Raw genomic sequence first — 25,600 nt, forward strand, 5'->3', positions numbered from 1 at the left:
TTTTGATCACAATATTTTTATTACAAAATGTAAAAATACCTCTGTGCTAGAAACATAAAATGGACAGTCTGACAACAGCAAACAAGAAAATAGAAATTCCAGAAGGTGTGCTGCAAACACCGTCTATTAGATGTGTTGTTGGTAGGTATAAAAGGAGAACATGTATAATGACAAATCCTTTTCGCCTATTGAAACACTTGTTGAACGTTCAGCTGGAGGTGAATGGTTACATTGATAAGTAGTCTGACTGGCAAAAAGAATGACAAAACTCAAAACGTATTGAGTATGTGAGTGTAGGCCTTAATGTACCATGCACACACCTCTCCCTCCTCTGGTGGGAATATGGTCGATCACTTTGGGCCAAAGTAGTCCACCACCCCACTGCCCTTCATACCGTCAAAGAAGAAGAAGTTCTTGTGCGGTGCGTCTCTCTGGGAAAGAGCCTGTAGAAACAAACAGAGACGTTAATACCAGCCAACAACACACACTCACTACCTGACCATCTCTCAAACTAAACCCACCATAGATAAGGATAGCTTTGCTGTGGGAGTTTCACCAGCTTTCCCTGCATTGCATACATGTGGTGTCCTCTAGTGTCCGCTTCATTGCGTGAGCGTCGGGTGCACTGTCCGTTGTGTGATCGCTTGACTTCACCCAGTGAGATGTCAGGCCGGTCGCAGGCCGTTTCATCCGGTTTCATCATTACATCATATCGTGGAGACAGACAGCCTGGCGCAGTGCCATCATCCTGCTGAGAGGGTTGTCGTCTGTACTGACTGACATTAGCTCTTCTCACCTGGCTCCCTCAACTCTCAAACATAGGTAGGACTGTGACACTTCCCTTATTCTCCAATACTCAGGTCATATCCAAAACAGCCACACTGTCCGACTCAATCTCCCCAAAAGCCCCACAGGACTGAAACATATCACTGGGTATTTCTGGATTGGACCCAGAATCAAGTGGAGCGGCCTGCTGTCAAGTGTTTAGCTTTCTGCCTCCCCAAAATATAACATGGCATCTTTCTCCCCAGTGAAAGCTGCACAACAGTAACTGTGGTGCAGACAGTCTGTGATGTGTGGTGGTTGACATTAGTTTAGAGCCAGGATGGACAGTACAGTAAGAATGATTTAAAGTCACAGAAACAATTGAAAAGTCAATAATACAAAAACAAACTGACAACCAACCTTGACAACCTCCTGTCCCAGCACTCCTCCCACCACAGCACACACAGGGGCCATCTCAGAGAAGCAGTAGCTGATGACAACACAAAACAACAACGTGAGTGTCACCAACAGAAACAAACTCTCCAGTTCATAAAGATGAATTAACAACTGTCTTATCTCTGGAAAAACTGAAATAGCTCAGAATGGAGCAGCCAGTTACAGATGATCTTTGATACATCTAATAACTACCATCACTGGCAAATGCAAAACCCCTACAAACCTACAGTGCAGTTGGAAAGTATTCAGATCCCTTGACCTTTTTCCACATTTTGTTATGTTACAGCCTTATTCTGAAATTGAATAAATTGTTTTTTCCCCCCTCATCAAACTACACACAATACCCCATATTGAAAAAGAGAAAACAATTTATAAAAAACAGAAATACCTTATTTACATAAGTATTCAGACCCTTTGCTATGAGACGCAAAATTGAGCTCAGCTCCATTCTGTTTCCATTGATCATCCATCAGATGTTTCTACTATTTGATTGGAGTCCACCTGTGGTAAATTCAATAGATTGGACATGATTTGGAAAGGCACACACCTGTCTATATAAGGTCCCACAGCTGACAGTGCACGTCAGAGCAAAAACCAAGCCATGAGGTCGAAGGAATTGTCCATAGAGCTCTGAGACAGGATTGTGTCAAGGTACAGATCTGGGGAAGGGTTCCAAAACATTTCTGCAGCATTGAAGGTCCCCAAGAATGCAGTGGCCTCCATCATTTTTAAATGGAAAAAGTTTGGAACCACCAAGACACTTCCTAGAGCTGGCCGCCCGGCCAAACTGAGAAATCGAAATCGGGGGAGAAGGGCTTTGGTCAGGGAGGTGACCAAGAATCCGATGGTCACTCTGACAGAGCCCGAGAGTTCCTCTGTGGAGATGGGAGAACCTTCCAGAAGGACAACCATCTCTGCAGCACTCCACCAAATCAGGCCTTTATGGTAGTGGCCAGACGGAAGCCACTCCTCAGTAAAAGGCACATGACAACCCACTTGGAGTTTGCCAAAAGGCACCTAAAGGACTCCATGAGAAACAAGATTCTCTGGTCTGATGAAACCAAGATTGAACTCTTTGGCCTGAATGCCAAGTGTCACGTCTGGAGGAAACCTGGCACCATCCCTACTGTGAAGCATGGTGGTGGCAGCATCATGCTGTGGGGATGTTTTTCAGCAGCAGGGACTGGAAGACTAGTCAGGATCAAGGGAAAGATTAACAGAGCAAAGTACAGAGAGATCCTTGATGAAAACCTGCTCCAGAGTGCTCAGGTCCTCAGACTGGGGTGAAGGTTCACCTTGTAACAGGACAACAACCCTAAGCACACAGCCAAAACAACGCAGGAGTGGCTTCGGGACAAGACTCTGAATGTCCTTGAGTGGCCCAGCCAGAGCTGGACTTGAACCCGATCGAACATCTTTGGAGACCCAAAATTAACTGTGCAGCAACGCTCCCCATCCAACCTGACAGAGCTTGAGAGGATCTGCAGAGAAGAATGGGAGAAATTCCCCAAATACAGGTGTGCCAAGCTTGTAGCATCATACCTAAGAAGACTCCAGGCTGAAATCGCTGCCAAAGGTACTTTAACAAAGTACTGAGTAAAGGGTCTGAATACTTATGTAAATGTTATATTTAAGTTTTTTATTTTTAATACACTTGCAAAAATGTAAAATAAAACCGTTTTTGCTTTGTCATTATGGGGTATTGTGTGTAGATTGATTTATTCCATTTTAGAATAAGGCTGTAACGTAACAAAATGTGGAAAAAGTCAAAGGGTCTGAATACTTTCCTAATGCACTGTTTAACTAACAGTCCAGCTTAATATGTGAACGGATGTCAAGTGATGCACCATGTGGTGAAATCTGGGTTGAATTGAGCCAGTCACCTGACGAAGTCGTGAGGCAGCAGCTCGCTACTCAGCCCCATGGCCTCCAGGACATCATCCCGGATCTGTCTCAGGAGCATGGCGTCTGCCTCAAAGCTTTCTGGGTGGGGGTCGCGACCTTTGTCTGTACGGAACTTCAGCAGTACTGTGGGAAAGAAGAGAGGAACACACGGAGAGAGAACAATAGAACGAGTGGTGGAGAAGTGCTGGAAACCATAGACGACACAGAGGAAGCTCTGATTTTATGGGTTACATTGCTACATATACTGAGCTGCATTTCCATACAACACAGAATATGTTACAAAGGAAATGTTGGTGGAGTTGTGATTCTATCACTTGCTGGAATGACACCGGCTGGCAAAAAAAAAAAAAGATGTTAAAAAAAATGGAAACACTTCCAATTACATACTGATCATCTTGTGGAAACAGTGTGCAATCAGATCTTTATCTGTGTTGTACCACAGATGATTGAAAGTGGCAATCAACGCGCCACAAGTGTTGCGCCAACAAACCTCTTCATCTGATAATGGCTTTGAATGAAGAGCAGTTTTTGATCAGTTTGACAGGGCCGTGATCAGACATCTATGACTCATGTCCTTGTTCTGTCAGCACGCGCCACTAGTACTACACCCATCCTGTGTGAGACCGTGGGCAGATGTGTCAATATGAGCAGGATGTGGTTTGGAGTCGGAATATTACTAAAAGGGAAATAATAAAAAAAGGGGAGATGGACGTACCGTTGCAACGGAGACGTTTTAGGTTGTAAACCCCCCTTTAAGCCTGGCAGCTCTACTCGCCCCCTCAGTGTTAAAACAGGTGTCATAACTTCCTCTCTTTAGCTGTCCATCAAACACATCATGGAGCCCAGTCCGCCCACGGCTATTTCCACTAGAATGACACCTCGCACGCTCGCAAAAATAAATAAATAAAAGAAAATCATAAATCACCATCATCACATGAATCATCACCCTCAACGAAATATTCTCTCACCCATTGAATTATCTCAACCTGGCACAATATGTAAGTGTACAAAGACATCTGTGCAAAGTAAACATTGTCTTAAGAGAGTAGTCTGGAACATTCTTGATTAGATTCAAACAGGGATGAACCAAAAACAAACACATTCAAATTACATTGACTAAATCAAAGTTGAGGGAAAACAGTCCTGTGCCCCCCCACCTGTGCTGCCTTCCATTCCTCCAGAGTTGTTATGGTGGCATGCAGTAAGCTAACCCCCTCCCCTGACACACAGAGGAGCTGTAACAGAGGAAGCACCACTTCCTCAAGAGCAGCTCAGTCGAGAGATACCACTACGTCTAGACATAATTATAGAAACCCAAATGCTGTAAGACACCTCTGAAAACGACAAAAACAAACAAATGAACAGCTTATTTTCCTTTCCGGCTGTAATTTTAATATTAGCCAACAACAAGGGCTAGAGTACGCAGCCCTGCAGGTGAAATGTCGTGGGTGGTGGCTAGCTGTTTGTTTCTCTGTTCTAAAGTCACACACGACTGGCCATGGAGAGCCTGTGATGGAAACAGAGCCACGTTAAGAAGGTCAATGAAACCAGGTGAAGGCTATTAAAGGGACCAAATCAGACTAGAAGGAACAGGGTGCAATGCTACAACAACCAAAACAGGAAGGGGGGGGTATGGTGGTGGGCGATATCATTGGAGCTGCAGACGTTCACGTGTAGAGGGCATGAACATATAGCTTCGCTGTTTCGTATGTCAGAAGAACAAAAGACGTGATGACAGCCAGTTAGTGATCTAACTCTCTTTTATCAGATAGATATTTATATCCAATGGCTTTGTGGAAGGAGCAGGTACCATGTAGCAGGAAGTAGTCCACGGGGGTGTGCTTCAGGCTGCTCTTGGCCTTCTCATTGGTCCAATCCACTTCCAGAGCCAGTTTTAAGGAGCAGAAGCAGGCCGTCTGTTCAGTTGGGATAGAGAGAGCGCCAAAGGGCAAGGAACATGACATCATTAGATGTGGAGGTGGATAACTCTAATTGAGATATTATAATACAACGCTCACCTTTTTGATCATGGTGGTCTCATTGGGGTCAATCTTTGTTTTTTTGGCCTCAGGTCCATCATTGGACTCTGTTTTGGGCTTGACTACTTTGGGCTTCTCCCTGGACGGGGGCATCAAAACAAGGGACAGATGAGCATAAGTATAACTGGTGAATAATCAAGACAAGTAATTTAGACACGACAATCACACACACAACACTTACTCAACATAGTTGTGCTCCTGGCCAAGGTCGGAGAACATGTATCCGTGGTAACCGAAGACGTCGCCACAGAAGACCTTGATGTTGTGCCGGACACAGAGTTGGTCCACGCGTACCATCAGATCTCTGGAGCAGCCGGTCAGACACACCTGAGAGAAACAAGGGAGGGCAGGACAAAGTCAGAGAGAGCAGCTAAAACTACAGCTCCCATTGCGCTAACTACACGACATGACCAGAAGTATGTCGACACCTGCTCGTCAAACTTCTCATTCCAAAATAATGGGCATTAATATGGAGTTGGTCCCCCCTTTGCTGTTATAACAGCCTCCACTCTTCTGGGAAGGCTTTCTATTAGATGCTGGAATATTGCTGTGGGGACTCCATTCAGCCACAAGAGCATTAGTGAGGTCAGGCACTGAAGTTGGGCGATTAGGCCTGGCTCACATTCAGTGTTCCAATTCATCCCAAAGGTGTTTGATGGGGTTGAGGTCAGGGCTCTGTGCAGGCCAGTCAAGCTCTTCCACACCGATCTCAACAAACCATTTCTGTATGGACCTCGCTTTGTGCAAGGGGGCATTGTCATGCTGAAACAGGAAAGGTCCTTCCCCAAACTGTTGCCAAAAAAATTGGAAGCACAGAATCAACTAGAATGTCATTGTATGCTGTAGCCTTAAGATGTCCCTTCACTGGAACTAAGGGCCCTAGCCCAGATCATGAAAAACAACCCAAGACCATTATTCCTCTTCCACCAAACTTTACAGTAGGCACTATGCATTAGGGCAGGTAGCGTTCTCCTGGCATCTGCCAAACCCAGATTTGTCAGCGATTCATCACTCCAGAGTACGCATTTCCACTGCTCCAAAGTCCAATGGCGGCGAGCTTTGGAGCCGACGCTTGGCATTGCGCATGGTGATCTTAGACTTGTGTGTGTCTGCTCGGCCATGGAAACCCACTTCATGAAGCTCCCAACGAACAGTTCTTGTGCTAACATTGCTTCCAGAAGCAGTTTGGAACTCGGTAGAGCGCTGCAACTAAGGACAGACGATTTTTACGCGCTATGCTCTTCAGCGGTCACATTCTGTGAGCTTGTGTGGCCTACCACTTCACGGCTGAGCCGTTGTTGCTCCTAGACATGTCCACTTCACGATAACAGCACTTACAGTTGACCGGGGCAATTCTAGCAGGGCAGAAATTTGACGAACTGACTTGTTGGAAAGGTGGCATCCTTTGACGGTGCCACATTGAAAGTCACTGAGCTCTTCAGTAAGGCCATTCTATTGCTAATGTTTTTCTATGGAGATTGCATAGTTGTTTGCTCAATTTGATATACTTGTCAGCAACAGGTGTGGCTGAAATAGCTGAATCCACTAACTTGAAGGGGTGTCCACATATTTTTTTGAATTTATTTAACCAGGTAGGCTAGTTGAGAACAAGTTCTCATTTACAACTGCGACCTGGCCAAGATAAAGCAAAGCAGTTCGACACATACAACAACACAGTTACACATGGAATAACCAAACATACAGTCAATAATACAGTAGGGAAAAAAGTACATATACAGTGTGTGCAAATGAGGTAAGATAAGGGAGGTAAGGCAATAAAATAAGCCATAGCGGCGAGCTAATTACGATATAGCAATTAAACACTGGTGTGATAGATGTGCAGAAGACGAATGTGCAAGTAGAGATACTGGGATGCAAAGGAGCAAAATAAATACAGTATGGGGATGAGGTAGTTGGATGGGCTATGTACAGGTGCAGTGATCTGTGAGCTGCTCTGACAGCTGGTGCTTGAAGTTAGTGAAGGAGATAAGAGTCTCCAGCTTCAGCGATTTTTGCAGTTCGTCCCAGTCATTGGCAGCAGAGAACTGGAAGGAAAGGCGGCCAAAGGAGGAATTGGCTTTGGTGGTGATCACTGAAATATACCTGCTGGAGCGTGTGCTGCGGGTGGGTGCTGCTATGGTGACCAGTGAGCTGAGATAAGGCGGGGCTTTACCTAGCAAAGACTTGTAGATGACCTGGAGCCAGTGGGTTTGGCGACGAGTATGAAGCGAGGGCCAGACAACGAGAGCGCACACGTCGCAGTGGTGGGTAGTATATGGGGCTTTGGTGACAAAACGGATGGCACTGTGATAGACTGCATCCAATTTGCTGAGTAGAGTGTTGGAGGCTATTTTGTAAATGACATCGCCGAAGTCGAGGATCGGTAGGATAGTCAGTTTTACGAGGGCATGTTTGGCAGCATGAGTGAAGGATGCTTTGTTGCGAAATAGGAAGCCGATTCTAGATTTAATTTTGGATTGGAGATGTTTGATGTGAGTCTGGAAGGAGAGTTTACAGTCTAACCAGACACCTAGGTATTTGTAGTTGTCCACATATTCTAGGTCAGAACCGTCCAGAGTAGTGATGCTGGACGGGCAGGCAGGTGCGGGCAGCGATCGGTTTAAGAGCATGCATTTAGTTTTACTTGCATTTAAGAGCAGTTGGAGGCCACGGAAGGAGAGTTTTATGGCATTGAAGCTCGTCTGGAGGTTAGTTAGCACAGTGTCCAAAGAAGGGCCAGAAGTATACAGAATGGTGTTGTCTGCGTAGAGGTGGATCAGAGAATCACCAGCAGCAAGAGCAACATCATTGATGTATACAGAGAAGAGTCTGCCCAAGAATTGAACCCTGTGGCACCCCCATAGAGACTGTTAGAGGTCCGGTCAACAGGCCCTCCGATTTGATACACTGAACTCTATCAGAGAAGTAGTTGGTGAACCAGGCAAGGCAGTCATTTGAGAAACCAAGGCTGTTAAGTCTGCCGATAAGAATGTGGTGATTAACAGAGTCGAAAACCTTGGCCAGGTCGATGAGTACGGCTGCACAGTCTTGTCTCTTATCGATGGCAGTTATGATATCGTTTAGGACCTTGAGCGTGGCTGAGGTGCACCCATGACCAGCTCTGAAACCAGATTGCATAGCGGAGAAGGTACGGTGGGGTTCGAAATGGTCGGTGATCTGTTAGTTAACTTGGCTTTCGAAGACCTTAGAAAGACAGGGTAGGATAGATATAGGTCTGTAGCAGTTTGGGTCTAGAGTGTCTCCTCCTTTGAAGAGGGGGATGACCGCAGCTGCTTTCCAATTTCAATTATACAGTGTACATGTTCATTGAGAGACCTTGAGGGGAATGTGATGACAAAGTACTTGATGATGAGCAAGTAGGCCTAACTCTGCATTTACACGCACACATACACACCTTTTGGATAGATTCCACCATAGCCATTCTTAAACAACCTACTCCTTTAGTTAACCCCCTTGAACAACACACCCACCAGCTTCTATAACAGACACCCCGTCCTTCTGACACAAAACATGTTCAAGTAAACAAAATCTGTTATTCAGTCAAAGAATCAACTAGTTTGTTTTGGCCAGTTTGTTTTATCTGAACAGGGTGGGGAAAAGAAAATTGGCCTTAATAAACAACTGACCCTTGGGCTGGGTCCATCTTATCCTTCAGACCAAACCCAGCACACTCCACACTTGGCTAGAGATAAGGGGCTGTCTGGCAGCTGACGGGCATCTGTCTGTGGCGTCGCTGACATGGGTGAGTGGTACACGCTGTTCCCTCCCAGAACACAAAGTACCACAATGTTGGGAGGTGCCAGCATCGAGTTGACTACACGCGCCAGTGTTTTTCCAAGGGAAGCTTATTGACGTGTGACTGTGTGTTTGAAGTTGTTTTAAATTGCTGTGCCCTCATCTAACGCAAAATGGCGCCGATAGAGATGGCAACTTCGCTTCAAGTCCTTCGGAAACTGTGCAGTATTTTTTTTAATGTATTATTTAGTACATTGTTAGCCCAGAAAACCGAAATGCTGAAATTCTCCACGCACACAGTGTGGTGAAGAAGGCACAGCAGCGCCTCTTCAACCTCAGGAGGCTGAAAAAATGTGGCTTGTAAACGAAAACCCTCAAACTTTTACAGGTGCACAATTGAGAGCATCCTGTCGGGCTGTATCACCGCCTTGTACAGCAACGGCACCGCCCACAACCGCAGGGCTCTCCAGAGGGTGGTGATGCACAATGCATCACCGGGTGCAAACTACCTGCCCTCCAGGACACCTACAACACCTAATGTCACAGGAAGGCCAAAAAGATCATCAAGGACAACAACCACCCGAACCACTGCCTGTTCACCCAGCTACCATCCAGAAGGCGAGGTCAGTACAGGTGCATGAAAGCTGGGACCGAGAGACTGAAAAACAGCTTCTATCTCAAGGCCATCAGACTGTTAAACAGCCATCACTAGCACAGAGAGGTTGCTGCCTACCTACAGACTAGTCACTTTAATAATGCCACTTTAAAAATGTTTACATATCTCGCATTACTCATCTCATATGTATATGCTGTATCCTTCACTATCTATTCTATACTATCTATTGCATCTTGGGTGCTCTGTCACTGCTCATCCATATATTTTATACTTACATATTCTCATCCCATTCCTTTACTAGATTGTGTGTATTAGGTGTTGTTGTGGAATTGTTAGATATTACCTGTTAGATACTGCTGCACTGTCGGATCTAGAAGCATAAGCATTTAGCTACACTCGCAATAACATCTGCTAACCATGTGTATGTGACCAATAACATTTGATTTGAAGATTGATAGACTAATCATCAATGCTGGGTGCATGCTTGATGATTGAAAAATGGACTGGAAATCTTCCTTAAACCACACCTCAACAGGAAGTAGGTCTTATGGGGGAAGGGGAACCCTTACAGACTACTATGGAAGTCCTATTCGCTTTAGTTGCCAGCTACTAAAAGGCAAGCCCTCTGTTGTGGCACTGGCAACAGATACTGAGAGAGACCCTGGCTGGACATGTTGGGCTACTGCTGCTGGTCTAGTTCATTAGAGGGGATTGGCAGTGGGAACTGAGATTGCTGGCACTGGCAGGCCGGAGGGGACAGGGCTTTTTAACAGCCTGGCCAGCCGTACTGTCTGTCTACAGAGCCTCCCACCCTTTGAAGGAGGCGTGCAACTCGGGCGCCTCCTCCTGATGGCCTCCGGCAAGGGCTTTGTGAAGAGGGACACTGAGCTGGATTGTTTGAGAGGTGAGGGAGAGAGTGAAAAGAAGGAAGTGAGGAAATGGGGGGGTGGGGGGGTGGGGGGGGGTTATATAGCTTATCTGTACAATGGAACCTAACAACAGAGAATTGGTCTGGTAGGAGGTGAAGGGAGAAGTGAAGTGATAGACATGCAGAGAATGAGTGGTTATGATTGACTCAATGAGAGTACATGAGTGAGAATTGGGAGAGTATACCAGTGTGCTGAGTGAAGTAAATGAGAGAGTGAGTTTGTTTGTTGTGGGTGAGAATTGTTGCCTCAAATGATCTCTATAAGACAAAAACACCTGCAAACACTCTCTCGGGATCAAAGTTATAATCTAGACATATCAATCCCTCAGTCCAAAACACAGTGACTAAAAAGAGCAGCCCCTTGTCATGTATTCCAGCGAATTTCAACCAGTTCCGGTTTCCCAGTGCTACACCACACAGACAAGACAGATCCGTAGCTAGCAGATAAGAGTCTACAGCACAGCCCAGTCCGCCTCCCCCTCCTCCTGAACTCCCATTAGCACTCCCCCTGGGACGCTTCCGCCGTTCCTCCACCACAGTCAGACTGGGGAAGCGGCTCGTTTACGCTTTGAAAATCCCTGAGCATCTGATGAGGAGCCTCTTCAAACCCCCGCCCCGCTACATGATTCAGAGCAGGGCACTTCAGACAGCTTGTGTTGCAGTGTGTCTGGAACCAAACGCCACAGGAAAGCTACGTTTCTACTTGTAAGCCGTGCAGACATAAGTTAGATAAACGCATTTATCTCCAAACTCGAGGGTCTTTAATGTTCATGCTATTCTTTTCCCACTACTGGCACCTGTCAATTCCCTCACTCTGTCAGTGTATAAATTATATTTATATGCATCATATTATGAAGCCCTTTATCTACTTTCAGTCAGATGAACTTGTGGATACCATTTTTATGTTTGAAGGAAGTTGCTAAATAGCATTAGCGCAATTACTGGAAGTCTGTGGTAACTTCTAGCATGCTAGGGAGGAGGTAATGCTAGTTAGCATTGGCTCATGAAACTACCTCGAACTTCCTTCATATTGGATGCAGAGACATAAAAGTTGATGAAGGGCTTAATTAATCTGACTCTGGGGAAGCAGATAAAGGGCTTAATTGCCAAAATCCCAAAGTACCCTTTTAACAGGGATATCCAATGAAAAACACTTGTTATCCCTAAGTTCTATGAAGATTCCTTTTGTGATCAAAGTGCAACTACATACAATGGAACTCATCAGTCAAAAACAGCTTAAATCTGCAGAAAATAAGAAAAAAACATATGTACAAAACAGGTGCTATACTGGCATTGGTCTGCTGCTGAGTGTGGTATGGTCTGCCCAACACATCACTGGGGGCGCACTGCCTGCCCTCCAGGACACCTACAGCACCCTATGTCACAGGAACTATCAAAAAGATCATCAAGGACATCAACCACCCGAGCCACGGCCTGTTCACCCCGCTGTCATCCAGAAGGCGAGGTCAGTACAGGTGCATCAAAGCCGGGACAGAGAGACTGAAAAACAGCTTCTATCTCAAGGCCATCAGACTGTTAAATAGCCATCACTAGCCAGCTACCACCAACCTACTCAACCCTGCACCTTAGAGGCTGCTGCCCTATATACATAAAATCGCTTGCCACTTTAATAATGGAACACTAGTCACTTTAATAATGTGTACATACTGCTTTACTCATCTCATATGTATATACTGTATTCTTTTCCACTGTATTTAATCAATGCCACTCCGAAATTGCTTGTCCTAATATTTATATTTTTTAATTCCATGATTTTACTTTTAGATTTGTGTATTGTTAGATACCACTGCACTGTTGGAGTTAGGAACACAAGCATTTCACTACACCCGCAATAACATCTGCTAAATATGTGTATGTGACAAAAAATGTTTTGATTTGATTTGCCCAGAGCAACTTGTGGTAAGAAGTATGGTGTAAATGCAACACCTAGTGGCCATTTAAGGTAACAGAAAATTATGCACAAAAGTAATCTTGATAATAGGCCGGTCCTGCACTACTGTACTCACTGCCTCAAATTGTAGGAAGAATTCATCTGGTTTGGTCTCCACCCTGTCTGTGTCTGCCTTCACCTCTACCATGGGGTTGAGGTACTGGGCCCGCTCCAGGGAGGCCTGGGCTCGATTCTGGCCCTGATTGCTCACTGGAATCAGGAACTGGGCTCGGCATGACTCCTCTGTCACCTGGGAAGCAAGAGAGCAGACATAGTTAGCAATTTGTAGCATTCATTTCTATTGTCCTGCAATTTTCTCAGTGTTTATCCAACCATTAGCCTACTTGGGAAGGTTCCCTCTCACCTAGCCTCTGCCGAGTCCCCAACAACGGAAAGAGCCTGTGACGCTACTTCCGCTATTAGACGTTAACAAGGCAAAACTCCATCTGAACTCCTCCTCCACATTTACTGGTTTGGTTGGACAGTGTAAAAGAGTACCTCCCCCAACAGTTTTTTTCCTTCTCGTCAAGACCAGTATATAGTGGATCTAGTTTCTGGTGTTTATTTTACACCTGATACTTTAGGTTACCTCTGTTCTGACCTAACTCTGTTACAACCCCCCCTCTTTGTGTTTGTGGTCTATACCAGTTCGTGGTCCAGCATGGTCAGCCCCTTCACTCCAGCCAGGATGAGATTTTTGGCCACCTCAGCCCCCAGGCCCCTGAGCCCCACCAGGAGCACACGAGAACCCCGCAGTCTGGAACAGAAGCAGATGGCAAAAACCTTAATTAGCTATGTGGCGCCATCATACAATAACGGGTAGAAAGTCTTAAAGACAAAATATGCATGCCTCGTGCAGATTGATAAATTATGTAAACATCAACATTTTCAGTGTTTTCCAATCCATTCTTGCTGTGGGACCCCATTTTATCCCAGAACGAACAGATCTGATTAAAGCTAGCTAGATGGTTAGCTAATAGCTACCTCTTTTGTGCATCCAGACCCCATAGTCGGATCTGCCGGTCATACTGAGCAGCTTCTTCCTCGCTAATGATAGAATCTTCCTTCTCAATCATGTCTATCATCTCAAACTGGTTTATTTGTCTAGTTTAACAGTAATGGGATTAATATGCCCTTTTTAAAATTCGGGTAGGGTACCGCTATCGCTGATTTGAACGGACGCTGGAAGATGACGTTTTCTTCTTCTTTGGTATTATGCGGTCCTCAAACAAATGTTACAGGTGCATGCCGCCATCTACTGTATTGGCTGTGTATCAGCCTACTATGCTGTAGTATCAATTCATTACACTTCGTGAAAAAATTATCCTAACAACTAACCCTACGCCCATCATCACTATTCCACTACTTTGGTCCCATCTGATCCTGCTCCTGGCCAGCAGCCTGGGAGTACGGGACACTGTCATTCAAAACACCTTGTAACTCTTCTGCAGTAAAATTTTGTACGCCAAGTACTTCTCTGCAGCTGCCACCACAACATCTATCCTCTGTGATTTACATTCTATTCCTGCGGTACAGTTGACCACCATGGCCATCTACGCCAAAAAAACAACCTTACCAAAGCACGTTATTCCTGTCACTCTCTATTGACCTCGTCCTACTCACAGGGATCCTCTTAGGATCTGTCACCCTTACAAAAAAGATTGCTGTTTTGAAACTGCAGTAAAAGTGTAGTAACTGCAGTCGACTGTAGTATTTTGGACGCAGTAATTGCAGAATAACTGCAGTGTATTGCAATTGAACTGCTGTTATACTACTGCAGTTAAAAAAAAGTGTTCTTTTGGACGCAGTATGTGCAGCATACTGCAGTCATAGATGCACAATTGAGAGCATCCTGTCGGGCTGTATCACTACCTGGTACGGAAACTGCACCGCCCACAACCACAGGGCTCTCCAGAGGGTGGTGCAGTCTGCCCAACACATCACCAGGGGCAAACTGCCTGCCCTCCAGGACACCTACAGCACCCGATGTCACAGGAAGGCCAAAAAGATCATCAAGGATAACAACCACTCGAGCCACTGCCTGTTCACCCACTACCATCCAGAAAGCGAGGTCAGTACTGCTGCATCAAAGCTGGGACAGAGAGATTGAAAAATAGCTTTGATCTCAAGGCCATCAGACTGTTAAACAGCCATCACTAACACAGAGAGGCTGCTGCCAACATACAGACTTCAAATCATTGGCCACTCTAACAAATGGATCACTTTATTAATGCCACTTTAATAATGATGTTCACATACCTTGCATTACTCATCCCATATGTATATACTGTATTTTATTCCATCTATTGCATCTTGCCTATGCCGCTCTGTCATTGCTCATCCATATATACTGCTCAAAAAAATAAAGGGAACACTTAAACAACACATCCTCGATCTGAATGAAAGAAATAATCTTATTAAATACTTTTTTCTTTACATAGTTGAATGTGCTGACAACAAAATCACACAAAAATAATCAATGGAAATCCAATTTATCAACCCATGGAGGTCTGGATTTGGAGTCAGACTCAAAATTAAAGTGGAAAACCACACTACAGGCTGATCCAACTTTGATGGAATGTCCTTAAAACAAGTCAAAATGAGGCTCAGTAGTGTGTGTGGCCTCCACGTGCCTGTATGACCTCCCTACAATGCCTGGGCATGCTCCTGATGAGGTGGCGGATGGTCTCCTGAGGGATCTCCTCCCAGACCTGGACTAAAGCATCCGCCAACTCCTGGACAGTCTGTGGTGCAACGTGGCGTTGGTGGATGGAGCGAGACATGATGTCCCAGATGTGCTCAATTGGATTCAGGTCTGGGGAACGGGTGGGCCAGTCCATAGCATCAATGCCTTCCTCTTGCAGGAACTGCTGACACACTCCAGCCACACGAGGTCTAGCATTGCCTTGCATTAGGAGGAACCCAGGGCCAACCGCACCAGCATATGGTCTCACAAGGGGTCTGAGGATCTCATCTCGGTACCTAATGGCAGTCAGGCTACCTCTGGCGAGCACATGGAGGGCTGTGCGGCCCCCCCAAAGAAATGCCACCCCACACCATGACTGACCCACCGCCAAACCGGTCATGCTGGAGGATGTTGCAGGCAGCAGAACGTTCTCCACGGCGTCTCCAGACTCTGTCACATCTGTCACGTGCTCAGTGTGAACCTGCTTTCATCTGTGAAGAGCACAGGGCGCCAGTGGCGAATTTGCCAATCTAGGTGTTCTCTGGCAAATGCCAAACGTCCTGCACGGTGTTGAGCTGTAAGCACAACCCCCACCTGTGGACGTCGGGCCCTCATACCACCCTCATGGAGTCTGTTTCTGACCGTTTGAGCAGACACATGCACATTTGTGGCCTGCTGGAGGTCATTTTGCAGGGCTATGGCAGTGCTCCTCCTTGCACAAAGGCAGAGGTAGCGGTCCTGCTGCTGGGTTGTTGCCCTCCTACGGCCTCCTCCACGTCTCCTGATGTACTGGCCTGTCTCCTGGTAGCGCCTCCATGCTCTGGACACTACGCTGACAGACACAACAAACCTTCTTGCCACAGCTCGCATTGATGTGCCATCCTGGATGAGCTGCGCTACCTGAGCCACTTGTGTGGGTTGTAGACTCTGTCTCATGCTACCACTAGAGTGAAAGCACCGCCAGCATTCAAAAGTGACCAAAACATCAGCCAGGAAGCATAGGAACTGAGAAGTGGTCTGTGGTCCCCACCTGCAGAACCACTCGTTTATTGGGGGTGTCTTGCTAATTGCCTATAATTTCTACCTGTTGTCTATTCCATTTGCACAACAGCATGTGAAATGTATTGTCAATCAGTGTTGCTTCCTAAGTGGACAGTTTGATTTCACAGAAGTATGATTGACTTGGAGTTACATTGTGTTGTTTAAGTGTTCCCTTTATTTTTTTGAGCAGTGTATTTATATGTACATATTCTTATTCCATCCCTTTACTTAGATTTGTGTGTATTAGGTAGTTGTTGTGGAATTGTTATATTACTTGTTAGCTATTGCTGCACTGTCTGAACTAGAAGCACAAGCACTTCACTACACTCGCAATAACATCTGCTAACCATGCATCTGTGACCAATACAATTTGATTTGATACGGTCGTTATACTGCACTTTGACAGCAATCTTTTTCCGTAAGGGTGTACTCATCTTCCTCTTCTACTCTCTTTAGTGCCTCAGCATATGACACCTCATTACTCTGATCCTGGCAACCTCAACCTGCATTTCTCTCACCAGACACGTCTGATCTCCAGCACCATGGGTACCCCTACTGTTTCCACACACAACCTTTTCCACCGATACTACACAATCCTTTGTCTTATGTCCTCCTGCACACTGCTCACGTCTAGGAATCTCCCTCCTACACACTACTGTCACATGACCATAAGCTTGAAACCTAAAACACCATAATGGGTTCTGTTCAAAAGCTCTCATGGTATAACCGACACATCCTAACTTGCCTTTATCTGGTAAAAACTCTGCATCAAAACTCAGAAGTACAGACAGTGTCATCTCTGTTTCACCACCCTCTCCACCGGGGGTCTGCGTTGCGCCAAATGGTGGGCGTCACAGACACCAGGAATCATAAACTTCAGTTGAGCCTCCTCAACACTAACGTCACTCCAGTTATCACTCCTTTCAATGGCACCCTGCTCTGGAGAGGTTAGCAAGTCACAGTTCTTCTCCCCAGTCAGGTGGTGCAGAGCGCATGTTCCTCTGGACAGCTGAAATATACAAAAATAAACAAGATTCCACTTTCACCGACCCACAATTACCCAAACTCTTCTCCACCCAACCTGACACCACATATGAATCACCCAGAAGGCAAGGATCCATTCTCTCCAAAAATCTCACTCCCACTGGGCAAAAACATCTATCACCATCTGGACGAGGCGCAAACTCTGCGTTCTTCACCGCACCTGCCAACGCAGTTAATTCATCCTCACTAGTCATGTTAAATTTTCTTCTGTTGCACTCAATATTTACTCTTAATATGTTCCACTTTCTTCCTTTTTCCCTGCCCACAGACGTCAGTTTCTTCTGTAGCGAACATAGAGTATCTTAAGAATTCCGTTTGATTCGTCAGGCAAACTTTCTGCATACACAGTCTGAATTAAAGCACTGGAAAAACTTGGAAAGTTTCCTTACAATCCAGAATGTAGAATAGAATTGCATTTGGACTTACTCTACCGGTTGTCTGTGTGATTGGTCCGTATTCGGGTCAAAATCTGAGAAAAAATATCCACAATATTATTCACCAGACCTTTTAGAGTAACGATACTGCCGTTGAGATTTTTCTATCACCTGGCACATGCACAAAACCTTGTAAACACCTGCAAGACTTTGGTTAGTATGCATGCATTGCATGAATGTACTTCCGTCTTGTGCACATCCCTTAGGTGATGAGCAAACAAATTGTGACAGCCATACAGAGACCCGCGTTTAGAAGTCGATTTAATAATACTTTCCTGTGGATATTTTGTCTCAAATTCTACCAGCAGAACGAAATCAGTGGACAACAGGTAAAGTTCAAATTAAGTTTATTCTACATTTTGACTTGTAAAGGGACTGTTTGGAATTGTTTCATCTATATGTGAAGAGAGTGGACCTATTTACACTCAGATTCGTAGAGGTATGTACTTTATCAAAGGAATAGCCATCTCGTGTTTTTTTTCTCCCCCTTCTCTCACTGTAAGACATACAGTGGCAAGAAAAAGTATGTGAACACTTTGGAAATACCTGGATTTCTGCATAAATTGGTCATAACATTTGATCTGATCTTCATCTAGGTCACAACAATAGACAAACACAGTCTGCTTAAACTAATAACACACAAACAATAATACGTTATCATGTCTTTATTGAACACACCGTGTAAACATTCACAGTGCAGGGTTGAAAAAGTATGTGAACCCAGCCATAACCTCAACCAAACGTTTTCTGTAGTTGCGGATCAGACCTGCACAACAGACAGGAGGAATTTTGGACCATTCCTCTTCACAAAACTGTTTCAGTTCAGCAATATTCTTGGGATGTCTGGTGTGAACTGCTCTCGAGGTCATGCCACATCTCAATCAGGTTGAGGTCAGGACTCTGACTTTTTTTTAAAAGTCAAGTCGATGAAGAACAAATTCTTATTTTCAATGATGGCCTAGGAACAGTGGGTTAACTGCCTTGTTCAGGGGCAGAACGACAGATTTGTACCTTGTCAGTTCAGGGATTTGAACTTGCAACCTTCCAGTTACTAGTCCAACACTCTAACCACTAGGCTACGCTGACTGAGCCACTCCATAAGGCACATTTTCTTCTGTTGAAGCCATTCTGTTGTTGATTTACTTCTGTGTTTTGAGTCACTGTCCTGTTGCATCACCAAACCTCTGTTGAGCTTCAATTGGTGGACAGATAGCCTAACATTCTCCTCCAAAATGTCTTGATGAACTTGGAAATAAATGTTTCTGCCGATGATAGCAAGCTGTCCAGGCCCTGAGGCAGCCCCAAACCACGATGTGCCCTCCACCATACTTTACAGTTGGGATGAGGTTTTGATGTTGGCGTGCTGTGCCTTTATTTCTCCACACAGTGTTGTGTGTTCCTTCCAAACAACTCAACTTTAGTTTCATCTCTCCACAGAATATTTGGCCAGTAGCACTGTGGAACATCCAGATGCACTTTTGTAAACTTCAGACGTGCAGCAATGTTTTCTTTGGACAGCAGGGGCTTCTTCCGTGGTGTCCTCCCATGAACACCATTCTTGTTCAGTGTTTCACATATCGTAGACTCGTCATCAGAGATGTTAGCATGTTCCAGATATTTCTGTAAGTCTTTAGCTGACGCGCTAGGATTCTTCTTAACCTCATTGAGAATTCTGCGCTGTGCTCTTGCAGTCATCTTTGTAGGACGGCCACTCCTAGAGTAGCAACGGTGCTGAACTTTCTACATTTATAGACAATTTATCTTACAGTGGACTGAGGAACATCAATGTTTTTAGAGATACTTTTGTAACCATTTTCAGCTTTATGCAAGCCAACAATTGTTAATCTTAGGTCTTTTGCAATCTCTTTAGTTCAAAGCATGGTTCACATCAGGCAATGTTTCTTGTGAATAGCAAACTCAAATTTTGTGAGTGTTTTTTATAGGTTAAGGCAGCTCTAACCAACATCTCCAATCTCATCTCATTGATTGGACTCCAGGTTAGCTGACACCTGACTCTAATTAGCTTTTGGAGAAGTCATTAGCCTAGGAGGTCACATACTTTTTCCAACCTACACTGTGAATGTTTAAATTATGTATTCAATATAGACAAGAAAAATACAATAATTTGTGTGTTATTATTTTAAGCACACTGTGTTTGTCTATTGATGTAACTTAGATGAAGATCAGATCAAATTTGATTACCAATTTATGTAGAAATCCAGGTAATTCCAAAGGGTTCACATATTTTTTCTTTCCACTGTATGCATACCATCATAGCACAGGCCTACCAACAAAAATGTAACAGTGGAATACTACTATTTTTTCAAATGCAGTGCTCAGACATTCTGTGAGAGGAAATTACTTTTAAAACATGATATGAAGCTATAAATCAAAGTTCCCCATGGCAACAAAAACAAAAAATGGAGCCTATACCTGGTCCTTGGTTTGTATTTTATTGTGATATTCCTTAATTATGTTATTTTTTTTCTTAACTGCATTGTTGGTTAAAGGGCTTGTAAGTAAGCATTTCACTGTACAGTTGGTTCACCTGTTGTATTCGGTGTATGTGACAAATACAATTTGATATGACAAAACAGTTGAACCAACCAATTAGTGAAATATATTTGGGGAGTTGAAATTTTACTGTGGCTATAATAGTAAATTATAATTAGTACAGGACAGGCTCCGACACACACGTCACCGTTCACAGCTACCACCAATATAGTCATTCCAAGGAGAGGGAACTGAGGGCCAACTAAGAGAAAAGTAAAGTGAACTTGTTCAAATTACTGAACAAGCAGCAGAATACCTCAACGTGCCCTAAAACCCAGTCCCCTAGGCTGCAGATATGCATATACACATGCCAAAGAATGATCTTTCACAACTGTTGAACGAAAAAATGTCGGGTACTTCCGTGACAAACGTATGAGAACGTAATGTTTATGTCGTCATATTCGGAATATCCCACCCCTTCTCTTTGGAGGAGACAGTCAGCCATTTTAAGTGGATGAGTTTCATTTTACAGCGCAACTGTAGGACGGAGAATCTCAGGACACAATTTCAACCTATTTCTCTAACAACTGTTAGTGGGGAATTGACTACTATGAACTGAAACTCTTCCTTAAACCATTAACAAGTACTGTAGATCCAAGTTAAGTGACGCATAAGCCAGTAGAGTTGTAATTTTTTTTGCACCTAAATGTAGCTAGAGGAAATGGCTGTGGAAAGCATGACTGTCCATCCAAACTCCCCAACAACAACCAACCACGAACACAGTCTTCTCACTGACGAAAGGTCGAGTAATTCTACAATCATATTTCTATCAAACTATTTATTTGTCCTGTGCTTTTTAGGTATAAAAAGCCCGGGTTTCTTTTTCAATTTTTTCTTTCAAAGGGATTAAAGTCGCCTTTTTCTGGGGAACAAGTACAGAGGTAACGAACGCCATCTTGAAACGTTGCTCAGCGCAAACTGGAAGGTCAAATATGAACCTGGGATCTGATCAGTTTGAATAAGTATTTCAAGGAGTTATTTTATGAAGAAAAAAGACCATCAGTTCAAATAACTGATCCATCAAAGTTGCATCCCCACCAAAGTAGAGTGAATGAAGAAAAATATTATTTTTGCTTGCTAATTGTCCACCATTAACTTAACTAGCAAAAATGTATTTCTGAATAGATTTCCAATTAGCTATATGTCCAAAACGTTTTTGAACACAAAAGCTTTGCAAAATTGCATCGCAAAGACAGGGCTAGCTAACGTTCCAACTCGCTAGCTAGCTGGCTGCCCTTTGTGGAAAAAAGACAGTTTGCTAACTATCCGCCAAGCCAATAGGGCGAATTTTAACAGTTTCATAATTAATCATTACATTCTAGGTTTTTCAGGTCAGACAAAGACTTGATTGCAATGGATTAATAGCCATTAGTTGGACATTGGAGGTATTTCCTTTATTAGCACTCATGCTAAGTAACGAAGTTGCTAGCTAGTTACGTTAGCTAACTACGCAGTTAATTTTTTGCTAGCTAGCTTGCCAGACCAATCTAGCTAGTAAGCAAAGGCCGCAATTGTGCCTGCCTTTTTTTTTTTTAGCAACTAGATAGTTGTGTTGAAAGCATTTGTCATTGGAATTGATGCAGCTGTTCACTTGTCACCCTATATATAGACAGAGCCCTCTTAAATCGGCGAATAAAATGAATTGGTTCGATTAGTTAACGCTGGCTACCTATGAAGTTAACTATTGGTCCACGGGTAATGGTAACTAAGCCAACTAGCTAGGGATTAATATAGCGTTTAATCACTAACAATTAACAAATTGATACATTTCCAAGGCGTGAAATTGATCATACTAACTAGTGAGCAAAAATGTAACAAACGTGATTGCGCAATTGTTTTAGCATGCTCATCCACTTTAATGTTTGTGCCACACTTGTTTTTTTTGGGTTTTTTTTACAGTTTATACTAGATCTGTACATAAATGGATTTAACATTTTCTTCCTTTGCAAGTTCAGGAAAATTGCCAAATTTTGTACCCTTATAAAGTTTCTATCTTCTCAGGACAGACTGCTATATTACTTTAGATTGTTATCCCGAACACCCACCAAATCCCAGAACTGTGTTGAACGTTTGCAAAGCATTTCAGATGTCTAAAAAGTCAAGTAAACCACAAATGTTACCTGATTTCCCTGTCTGTCTTCAGCATCCCCCTCCCCAGACAACCCAAGTTATACCATTTCCACAAACCCTAATAATAAAGTGGGGAGACCACTATTATGTTCCGAAAACTTTTTTTTGGGGGGGGGGGCAATGGTCATACCAGTGTTTGAGTGCAGAATGTGAAGAAAACCTCTCACAGTAAGTACTTCCCATCATTTTGATTTAAGGCCCATTGTTTGTAGTTTTATTGATTATTCGGGAACTTTTTGACCTTTTTAATTAAGCTGTAATGTTGTTGTGATGATGCATGAATAGTATTGTAAAATGTATTTTTAAGCGAAAGCATAAGTTTACATGACTGATTGTACCTAGTACTTTCAGCATTAACTCAGTTTATGCTCTTGGAACTACATAGGTTGTGTCCAGTGCACACACACAACTTTATAGCAACTGTAAAGGTTGTCTTGTTTGAAGTGTGATTATCCTTAGACTCCAGATTATTTATTTTTATTAGGCTATATATTTGGATCCAAGTGTAACTTTTTTTTCTGTTCATAGTTCCTTGGGGTAGAGTAGACTAGAGCCTTATCTAATTGGCTGTAGTGGGTGCTATCATTTCCTGACCCCTCTGTTATTGGAGTGATACATCATTTTTTTATGCAAAGTCTTTGTGATGTGGGCTATAAAACCCAGAGGAGGCTGTTGACAGGTGCTTTGCATTTGCCATTTAACACATTTGTCAGGACATCTAACCAGCCTGACAATATACTTTTTTTTACTGTAATGTTAATAAACCAAAACACCTGTAACCTCAGTTTGAAATAGGCTACTACATAATGTTGTAAGAGTAAGTTTTCATTCAGGGCAAGACAAGATAGGTTTGGCTAGACCCTAAGGTCTCTTTACACAGCTAAATGGTTTGGCAAACTCCCAGCCAATGGGAGTGGCACACCTCTGTAGAAGTATAGGTTGGCTTGACTGGCATCTGAACTGCGCAAAATCATGATTAAGTGTTTTGCTTGTCCGCAGAATCCTGAATACTTGTACCTGGCACCCCACTAGAGAAAGAGGCAGTGCTATGTCAGTAGAGCCTTTGTTCTGTGTACGTGCCCATGTCAGTCCATAGAACCCCCAGCAATGCAAAGTTCTGCGCTCATCAAGAAGGGCCTCATTGTGCCTCTTGAAGGACGTGAGTGATCTTGATTCAAGGGTTGGCTGTGCTGAGTTAAATTAGGTTGACTCGATTGTTTTATGCCAGGTGGTAATACCATGCCATTGACAATGAAGGAAAAAATGTATCAACTTGCAGTTTTAGATGAATTTGGTTTATTTAAGAGTGACTAGATCTATATCTCATCCCTCTCTGGCTGAGAGTAGACTTAGGATAACTAAATGTAAGGAGGAGCAGGAGACTTTAGTAAGACCCAGCAACCCTCGGGCCCAGGAGGAAAGTCATGTCCTACATAGGAAGTTAGTATGTTGAGGATGTGGTGTGGACTGTGTTGGTGTGAGTATAAAGAGAGATCAGTCAACATTTATTTGTGTCAATTGACCTATAGGCCTATGTCCACAGATTGGGTCTGTATGCTCAGAGTAAAGTCTATTCTATAGCCTACATCGAACTCATTGTTTTACTACCGAAACCATTTCTGTGTACTTTGGCCAAAAGTCAGAATTCTAATCTGTATTTGAATAATCAAATAAAGGCCTAACCTGTACCATTTCGAAGTTAGGTTATACCAGACACTTAAAGCGAGACTGTTACTCAAGCCTGCTCTGATCAGTGTCAGCAAATATCCGTTCACTCTGTAGGCTGGACTCTGGCTATAGTGTCGCTTCAAATGGACATAGTGGTCATATCCTACTTATCACCCATAGGGCGGCGCACAATTGGCCCAGCGTCGTCCGGGTTAGGGTTTGGCTGAGGTAGGCCGTCATTGTAAATACAAAATAGTTCTTAACTGACTTGCCTAGTTAAATAAAGGTTAAATAAATAAAAAATACAAATCACCACCACCACAGATGCCTTATTGTCACGCCAGTGTATTTCTGTAAATCATGTAATGCCTCTGTGAAACTACACCTTGAAAGCTGGCAGGGGGAAAAGGTATCTGTGTCTAATTTCTTGTTGTCTGTGTTCTCTAGCCACATTTAGGCCCAGCTATTCCAGTTTTAGTAGTTTTAACCATTGCAGTTTCCTGTGTAACGTTTGAGATTTGTATTGGTTGTTGGTTAAATATTTTCATCTTCTAAGCAAGCATATTGCATGCTGTTGAGGACTGTTGACAGATGAAATTCACTGATCTTCACTGATAAATAGCAGACTGTTTAAGATCATTTTTGTTATGTAAACACTGATCTCCCCGCACAGGAATGACTAGCTCGATTTAGTGATGGGCCTATTGCTTTCAAAATGTCCTTGAAATGAATGTTGATGTTGAATCCACCCTGTATAATGAAGGCCAACGGATTACGCATGTCCAGCAGTACTGAATCCCCCTCCCCCACCAGTTGCATCATCAGAGTTGCATCACTCTCAACTTTTCCCAGTCCAAAGAGACAAAACAATAAAGCTCAAAGTGTCCACATTACACACACATGGAAATGTCATACCTATAGCGAAATGCAGAGAAACTTGCTGTTACTGATTGCTGTCCCATATATTAACTGCCATATAATTTGTTTACCACAGAGGACACCCACCTTATCCCTGTCCTCCTCACGATAACTCCGCTTGTTTTGCCACAGAAATAACACACGGCCTTTACACCCTAGCAGTCCTATCCCCAGCATACAGTCAGTAGGCCTATGTGTTCAATCTAAGAAAAACATGATCTGGCCCTCTGACTCTCAGCAGACGCTAGGTCCTTTATGTCACCCACAATAACAGCCAATCGTCAACCCAGTCACCCAAACACTCATAACTCATCAGAATGTTACAGTAGAGCAGCCTACGTTGTGTCATGGTTTGTGGGTGAACGGTGGTGTGATTAATGTTTGACGAGTTCAGAGAAACGCAGCTCTCAGACATTATCACAGGATAGGATAACAACAGCTGATTGGCCCTGAGGATAACCGCATTATCTCCACTGTCAAAACAAATGTACAGAAACGCACAAGGAAACGCCGAAATTAGTGACTGAAACCCAGAAATTAAATTACTCACGTTAGAAAATGAGGGAAGTGACTCCCTCGGGCTATACAAGTCATCAATGTGTAGAACGGGTACACCTGAATTTTGCAATGTTACCTCGACCATGAAAAAGGAATTATCCAAATTCCCAACCTAGCAGTCGCAGTTGTTAATGCCATTTTATTCCACTTTA

General features: G+C 43.7%; 2 protein-coding genes across 4 annotated transcripts in view; one reads left to right on the top strand and one right to left on the bottom strand.

Annotated features, from left to right (window-relative positions):
• Positions 1-22,429, bottom strand: LOC106612594 (SUMO-activating enzyme subunit 1). Of its 2 annotated transcripts, none has more exons than XM_045724448.2 (9): positions 22,295-22,429; positions 13,062-13,173; positions 12,493-12,666; positions 5,347-5,492; positions 5,145-5,244; positions 4,937-5,042; positions 3,105-3,249; positions 1,186-1,255; positions 1-443 (listed from the first exon to the last, which is right to left on the bottom strand). In XM_045724448.2, exons 1-9 carry the CDS (start codon positions 22,318-22,320, stop codon positions 351-353), a joined length of 972 nt encoding a protein of 323 aa, XP_045580404.1. In that variant the 5' UTR covers positions 22,321-22,429; the 3' UTR covers positions 1-350. The 2 variants fall into 2 exon arrangements, with proteins under 2 accessions (XP_045580404.1, XP_014069363.1); XM_014213888.3 differs by lacking the exon at positions 22,295-22,429 and adding an exon at positions 13,401-13,630.
• Positions 20,619-25,600, top strand: part of LOC106612521 (zinc finger CCCH domain-containing protein 4) — a 17,528-nt gene continuing 12,546 nt past the window's right edge. For both annotated transcript variants that reach the window (XM_045724446.2, XM_045724447.2), the window contains exon 1: positions 20,619-20,915. In XM_045724446.2, the coding sequence (XP_045580402.1) occupies positions 20,836-20,915 (80 nt within the window). In that variant the 5' untranslated portion in view covers positions 20,619-20,835. The remainder of the gene's footprint in view (positions 20,916-25,600) is intronic.

The sequence above is a fragment of the Salmo salar genome, chromosome 09 (assembly GCF_965601325.2).
Source record: "Salmo salar chromosome 09, fSalSal1, whole genome shotgun sequence".
NCBI lineage: Eukaryota > Metazoa > Chordata > Actinopteri > Salmoniformes > Salmonidae > Salmo > Salmo salar.